Here is a 7,515-nt window from a genome sequence, read left to right as displayed (position 1 = left end):
TACATATTTGCTTCAAATTAGGGCTGGGCAATATATCATGTGGCTATCTTGATATGAGACTAATATCATCTTAGATTTTGGAAGTCGTAATGTAGTTGTTTTCTTTTCATGGTTTTAAAGGCTGCATTACAGTAATGTCATTTTCTGAACTTACCAAACTGTTCTAGCTGCTCAATAATTTGTCTTTACCCACTTAGTCATTATATTCACATAACTGATGATGATTATCAAAAATGTCATTGTGTAAATATTTTGTGAAGCACCAATAGTCAACCCTACAGTATTGTTGCAATATCGAAATCAGGTTTTTTTTGGTCAAAAACAGTGAAATATAGTGAAATTAGATAGATTTTTTTTCATATCCCCGGCCATATACTTCAAATTTATTGTGAATATGTGTAAGTGAAACAAAAGAAGAGGCAATTTGTACAAATTTATTGTATTATTTTACATAACAGCATTATTAGGCATTAATATACTGAGTATTCACAACGCTATTTTACAAATGGTCTACTTCAGATTAAAATAAAAACTACAAACTACATCTTGAAAATCATGCATATTATTACACTTCTGCCAAACAGCGGCAGCATTTTTTTTTGTTACATTATGTATTAATTATTTATTGTACCAATTTTCATCATGCATCAAACATCTTCTTCCTGCCCTTCATGTCAGACATGGCCTCCACGTTTTTACGCCAATCACCCACCTCGTTGGTCAGCTCCTAAAGGTATCAAAACACACATACATAATGTTTTTTGCAGTTTCTTTGTTTTTTCCTTACAAGATTTTGGATCTCTGTCTGCTTGAGTAGCCGTACCTTCTCTTGTTTGGTGTCCTCTTTCTTTACAGACTTGAGGTTTGCCCTTAGGTCCATGGAGCCCTTGACTTTGGATCCAAAGAGAGCTTTCAGCATCTCGTCTGCTGACACTCTCACCTTTCTCAGAGCTGGCTTCTTGAACTTCCCTCCGAGGTCCTGCACCTTTCGATTCAATTCGGTGATCTGGAAATGGGGAAAGGCTGAGTTGGTGACTTTGTGTTACTAAAGAACAATTTCTCTTGATGTACTTTTATTTCAATGTTGTTCATGTGAATCTGGTGTGTCATGGTGCCTGACATACATCTTTGTAGTTCTTGATGACTTTGGCCTCACAGTCGTACCGATCCTCATCCACCTTATCAATCTTTTCATGAATCTGCTTACAAAGTACCTAAAAAAAACAACAGCAATCAAATAGACGAACAAGACACATGATTGTTGTTTTCACATAATCAATCTTGTATGGTTAGTCTCAGGGGCCATAACTGCTCTCACCTGCAGCTCATCCATGTTCAAACCAATGAACTGCAGCGGTGGAAGCTTCTCTCCCAAGTATCGGACCTTCTGTTCCTCTCTCGCAGCCTTCTCTGCCTCCAGATGTTCTGTTGCACGAGTCAGCAGGAGGATCTGGATGAGTCAAAGTTAACATGGAGAGAAGTATGTGAAATGTTGGTGCATAATCAGTGCTTATCATTTTCCTTTTGATTGTAACATGAAAAGAAATTGTCTAATTTGAATAGATTGGTGTATAGTTTGTAAGGTGATGAGTTAACACATGCGTAGTTTACCTTCAATGAAAGCCTCCGGGAGGCTGAAATCTTGCTTTTGGGCTGAAAATATAAACATGACATATTACATCTGATCTTTTAGATAATGATAAAGATAAATTACATATTCCTTACCCGCAATAGTTAAAATAAGTTCATAGTTTGGTACAGTTACTGGTACCACTTTTTGGAGTAGCTGCTCACTTATTTATGTGACTTGACAACATGACTTTGATTTACTGTGTACCTCCCCATCTCACTAGACATTTTCAGTATTACAGCATTTAATCATATGTACCTCAAAACAAAAGAAGAAGTAAGAACAAAATAAAAGCAACACATTAACAATTAATATGTATTACAGATCTGTGTAAAGAAGGACATTGTAATCTATGAGTCAGTGTCAATATGATACAGTAATATTATAGTTAACATGATAATATTAAATTCTCCTGTTTTTAAACTTTGCATCCTCTCTCATCGTGATATGACCCATTTGCTTCGTAAGTTTTTTTTTCAGGGAAGCTGTTAAGATGAGTGAAAAGATTCAGTCATTCAAACATGAGTCTTTCTGACAGGTTAACACAATGTAACTATTATATATAAACACATTTTAGTTTAAATAAGTATTACTACCTTTCCCTCTACCTTGGGGGCAATCGGGGGTGGCGTGTACTGAGGAAAAAGGGATAAAGACAATGAATTTAAGCTACATTAAACATCTTTTTGTTTTTCAAATGTTAGAAAGCAATGCAGACAATAACTTACATCACTGTGATGGCCAGGCGGATTTCATTGGACCAGAGAAATCAGAGTCACAAGCAAACAAGAGACAATGTTATAATTCTGAGACAAAGATGCTTCATAAAAAAGTAACTTTTAAACCGTGTGATAACAGAACTTACTCATCAGACATTGTTGCACCTTTGAGAAAGAAACAATTCGGAAGATTTGGTTAGATTTGAAAAACAAAATAAAATAGTCCAGTGTAGGCTAAAACAAAAAAAATACCTGCAGTATCAGAACTTGTATCAATGTAAAGGGTACAAAATCAGAATGGTGTATAACAGCAGTTGGCTTTTATGTCAGATGTGTGCACCAAAGATCCTCTATGAAGCAGATGAATCACTCCACTAAATATAGTGAAAGGTTATGAAGCAGGTTTCTATTAAAAATGACTGACATTCAGAAGCTTTTTGTATTAATTTTCAGATCTTAATCCAACTTTTCCTTAAAATACAAAATCAATACTTCACAACACAGTCACAGAACAATCACATTCGGCTCACATACAAATCTGGTTTGATTTTTGGTTAACGTATCAAACCTGTTCATCATAAAAATGCAACTTGTTGTTCTGAATGTCAATATTTGTTAACCACACTTTTATCTAGACAAATCCTAAATGTTATATTGGTGTCGGGACTCTATTGGCATTTATAAAGAAGACATTACCTTGAGATAAATACGTAGTGAGACGTCTTCTCTGTTTCTAACTAGTCTATCTGGCCTTGTGACACCGCCCACCTCTCAGTCAAAAATTATTGGTTGGTCACCGAGATTAACGGGAAATCACCGCTTGTTAACTCAACAACTCTAGTTGACTGACATTATTATCACCTCTGTCGGAAAGGATAATGTCCTAAGTGTGAAACTTAAGCAAAGTATGTGACTTCTGGTCATTAAAATCCTGGACTGTGTCATCTGAGAGGAATACCAGAAACCACTTGTGAAATATTATACAATATTCCCCACAGTGTAGCTGTGTATGCAATACATTTGTGAACTTGTCGTTATGTATGTAAGCATGAGTCTCTACAGCCCTACATTTTGATACAGGCACTTTTGAGCATACTTAATGCCTGCAGGGAAAGACAAGAACAACATACATGATTGTTCTTTGCTCCACAGCAGAGGTCATGTTGCTATACTCAATAACCTTTCTGGTGCTATGTCTGTCATCCACACAATGTGGTGCACCGTGCACCCACTCAGTCACTATTAACCCCTGTGCCTCACTAGAGACATTTTTTTATTTTATTATTGTAATTACTTTTGATAATTGTAGTTGTGTAGTTGTGATATTGCATACAGTTTTTGTTTTGTCGAATTTTGGAAGTTCAACCTCAGGTCCTAATATAAGTCTAGCCAAAATACAGACACTAAGACCTGGTTTCCTGCACAAAAAAACATCAAAATCCAAGTTGTTGCTAATCATTGACATATCCCAGACTGTGAAAAAACATTTAGTATACAGAAAATAATTCAATTTTTAAGATTAATCTTTTTCTTCCATAATAAAACAACAACAGTGGCAGAATGTAAACAAACTGGCATTCCAAGGACTACACTTTTGAAAAGGTATGAATAGCTGTTGTTATGATCAGGACTGATGTTGCTTAAGAAATTAAACTCAGTGAAAGTGTAAAATAATACTAATATATATATATAGATTTCTTTGGCAGTTTTTTGACACAGACGTTTTTGTGCTCTATAGAGGACAAAAGTGAGGCACAAGGGTTAAACACACGGTGTAACCTGTAGGGGCCCAGGGTGCAAAAAAAATCCCATCAAATACAGAACACACAGAACAAAAGCAAGGACACCTTTCATTAGGAATATGCCCCATGTGAGGTCAATATCCAATTCATCCAGTAGGCCTGGATGTTGAGATATTTTAAAACTTTAACCTGCTGGTGTCCCATCTGCTGAAAATGTTTTTGGAACACCTGTATCCTTATTGATTGGTGTTAAATGACCGATCCAAGTGCTAAAAATTGTATCATCCATAACTAAAGTCATTTAAAATATGTATGTATCTGACATACAGTATACTGAGATTCAGGCCAAGGGTAGCAAGAGACAACAAGTGGCTGTTTTGAAGAGCACTGCTTCAGTTTTGTCTAAATGAATTACTGGCACAAGAGAACCAGGTCTGGGTAATTATTTCATTCTTCACATATTACATATTACATACAGTATATTGTTTACCAGGGTCATGGACAGCATGCACTGAATGAATGCAGGCTATGCCCCAGTTCACCTGATTTATGTATGTTTTTGGACTGTGGGAACAAACACAAACACCGCTGAGATTCAAACCATTTCTTTGAAGTAAGGTGACAGTGCTAACCACAAAACAAATATTTCTCTTTTATCTAACAGGATGTTTACAGGTTTATGTGTCATTACCAGGAAAGTATGCCATGAATGTCTGCTCTGTCATCACTTTCAAGATGGAGAAGTTTTGTTCTCTTTTCTCTCTTGGGCTTGCATTGAAATCAGAATCTATTCGCTTGGGGCTAAATCACTTTGGGTCATAGTGTGTGTGTTCTTTGTGACATAATTAAAATGTGTATAGTGCAGAAAGAAAACATTGGTTTGATGTTTATTGTACCTCTCTCTTTGTTACCATCCTTTAAAGGTTGGAAAGTGTTGACCTTGATGGTGTCAGCCTCTTCTGGCATGCTTCATTTCTGTGGTAGTGATGATATGTTTTGTGGGTCTACATTGAACGAAAGTATGTTGTGTTTTAAATAGAAGCAGGTTCAGTGTAGTCCCCAACTGCACGAGACAGCATGCAATGCAACTTTAGCACTACCTATTTTGGGATAAACAACTCCCTTATCATCCGTATATCCCTCTGTAATTATTATACTTTTTGTAATGAACAAGAGGCTAGTAATGTTAAACAGCTGTCTAAGAAAAAATGTAACCTTTAAAATGGGTCCAGGTGAGAGGAGGTCATTATATTAACACAGATGGTCATACATGTGTAACCCAATCTTGAGTGCTGACTCCTTCTAAATTCCAGGGATGGCACACACGTTTGTCTTAGATACGTATGTACATAGATACATACAGACCAAGAATACCAACCTATGATCAGACTCGCCCCACTGGGCAGAGGTGACAAGAAAGGCTCTGTGATTTACCTGGTGCACAGCTCAGCATTGTAGTATTTAATGCAAAATAGGCCTCGGTACGCACCTGAAACGATATAGCAAGTACATTGGGGGATATTTTACAGAAGCCCTGAAAGGCAATTATGATTTATTTTTTCTGGTGCTCTATTTTCTGAATAGTCTGAACTAAATTATTTTCTTCCCTGTGTTTATGCCTTAAGAAACAGGTTTTTGCTAGGATAATCTTTCTAAGTTCCCTAAAAAATAATGTCATCTGAGAAACAGGAAGGGAAAAAGGTTTTTCCATGTAAATTATTTTGCATCTGTTGTTGTAATACAAATTCTGGTGACAAGAGACTGAAGTTCACCACTATCCCATGGTCTAAATAGGACTAAAAGCATTCATGTGAGTTTAAATTTTTCCATTCACTCGAGACACAAGGTACAAATATTGTGTGTTAGCAAGTTATAAAACTTAGTCATGTCTTTATTTTGGCTAGAAATGTATCATCACAAATCAGCTGTAAAAGATGAATGCTTTAAATCCCATTTAGAACATAGGTGGTGCAGTTCAGCCTCTTGTGGACGGAATGAGTATTACAACAACAAACACTTAAGAAATTGATTTTCTTTTTAAATGATTACATAAAAAACATTTCCACCTGCCAAACCTTTTTTTCACCGGTTCCACGGATTATCTTTTCAATGGAATTTAGAAAGATTATCCTGACAAAACCATAGACTGTATATAAGAAGTAGACATAGTCACCTTGAACCTCACCCATTTGTTTGTGGACTGAGGTTTTGAAGCCTTGATTTTGGCGTTTTGGCCATAGCCATCTTGGTTTTTTGCAGAGCAAAATACAACCAAATGCTGAAAAAGACATGTTTAGATGGCCAAAAAGGCTACAAATAACATTAACTGAAAACACACTGTAAAAGGGTTCCAAGTTCCAAGACGAAAACACAGAGAGCACCCAAACTGGACAACATGGTGGTAGCGTCCTGTCAAAAACAAGGTAGCCCCACCCTTAAGCAACGCCGCTTTATCGTCTATTTTACTATAAAGGGAACCATACTTTTCTAAATAAACCTCATGCTGTATTGAAGAAGATTTGAAACTAGTGATTAAGACCATAAGCTCATTAAGAACATGTTTACTGAGGTAATAAACCAAGTGAGGGGTAGGGTCATTTTCTCATTGACTTCTAAACAACCTTTTTGCTACCAAAGGAGTTGCCCCCTGCTGGATATTAGAGAGAATGCAGATTTAAGCCACTTCCACATTGGCTTCGCTTTTCAGCCCCAGAGGTTGCCTTTCCCCCCCAGTTCTTAAGTCATGAACACATAAGAGAAAACTATTTAGATCAGACTTGTTTTTTGCTCACTTGCGTCTCAGAGCTGCCATCATTTATTGACAGAAAGACAATTTAAGAACAATTTATTATCCATTACTGTTACAGTGTAAATAAAACAATACAAATAAAAGATAAACAAGTCAAATTAAAGAAAAAGTTATAACAATAACATGACTGACCAATAACAGTACACTACACTACATTACACTACACTACACTACACTACACTACACTACACTACACTACACTTAACATAACAAAACATAACATAACATAACATAACATAACATAACATAACATAACATAACATAACATAACATAACATAACGACATTTTATTTTATAACAAAAGGTGAATGATGTCTTCTACTGATCAGTGTCAGATGTGAGAGACGATGAAGATGAAGAGGCATCTTTATTGCGCATGTCCAAGACGAACCCTAATGCTGCCTTTAGGTAACTTCGGAATACTAGTTTTTGTGTTTACGTAGCTACTTAAAACACATAAAAAAAGACCAAAATCTACACCCAGTGCTGTTTATTATATTAATGTGTATGTATATATTTTTTGTGTTTCTATTCAGAGTAGTTGTTGAAAGGCTCATTTTCTGACAAGAGGAACATTTGTGTATCGTTTCAAATAGAAGAACGACTTTACGAGAA

At 36.0% G+C, this 7,515-nt stretch overlaps 1 protein-coding gene across 2 annotated transcripts; it reads right to left on the bottom strand.

Moving 5' to 3' along the window:
* Positions 1-458: 458 nt before the first annotated feature.
* On the bottom strand, positions 459-2,609 carry tnni1c (troponin I, skeletal, slow c). 2 transcript variants are annotated; one of them, XM_029433980.1, is made up of 8 exons: positions 2,496-2,609; positions 2,359-2,362; positions 2,227-2,265; positions 1,612-1,653; positions 1,319-1,450; positions 1,125-1,214; positions 824-1,006; positions 459-727 (listed from the first exon to the last, which is right to left on the bottom strand). In XM_029433980.1, exons 1-8 carry the CDS (start codon positions 2,504-2,506, stop codon positions 641-643), a joined length of 588 nt encoding a protein of 195 aa, XP_029289840.1. In that variant the 5' UTR covers positions 2,507-2,609; the 3' UTR covers positions 459-640. The 2 variants fall into 2 exon arrangements, with proteins under 2 accessions (XP_029289840.1, XP_029289841.1); XM_029433981.1 differs by having other exon boundaries at positions 2,239-2,265; positions 2,496-2,536.
* Positions 2,610-7,515: the final 4,906 nt, after the last annotated feature.

Source organism: Cottoperca gobio, chromosome 6 (assembly GCF_900634415.1).
Source record: "Cottoperca gobio chromosome 6, fCotGob3.1, whole genome shotgun sequence".
NCBI classification, from domain to species: domain Eukaryota; kingdom Metazoa; phylum Chordata; class Actinopteri; order Perciformes; family Bovichtidae; genus Cottoperca; species Cottoperca gobio.
This window is presented reverse-complemented; position numbering and strand designations above follow the sequence as displayed.

Coding starts and splice junctions, on each gene's coding strand:
- tnni1c (XM_029433980.1), bottom strand. Junction 1,007..1,124: donor TCATCAAGAACTACAAAGAT/GTATGTCAGGCA, acceptor CCCCATTTCCAG/ATCACCGAATTGAATCGAAA. Junction 728..823: donor AGGACACCAAACAAGAGAAG/GTACGGCTACTC, acceptor TGATACCTTTAG/GAGCTGACCAACGAGGTGGG.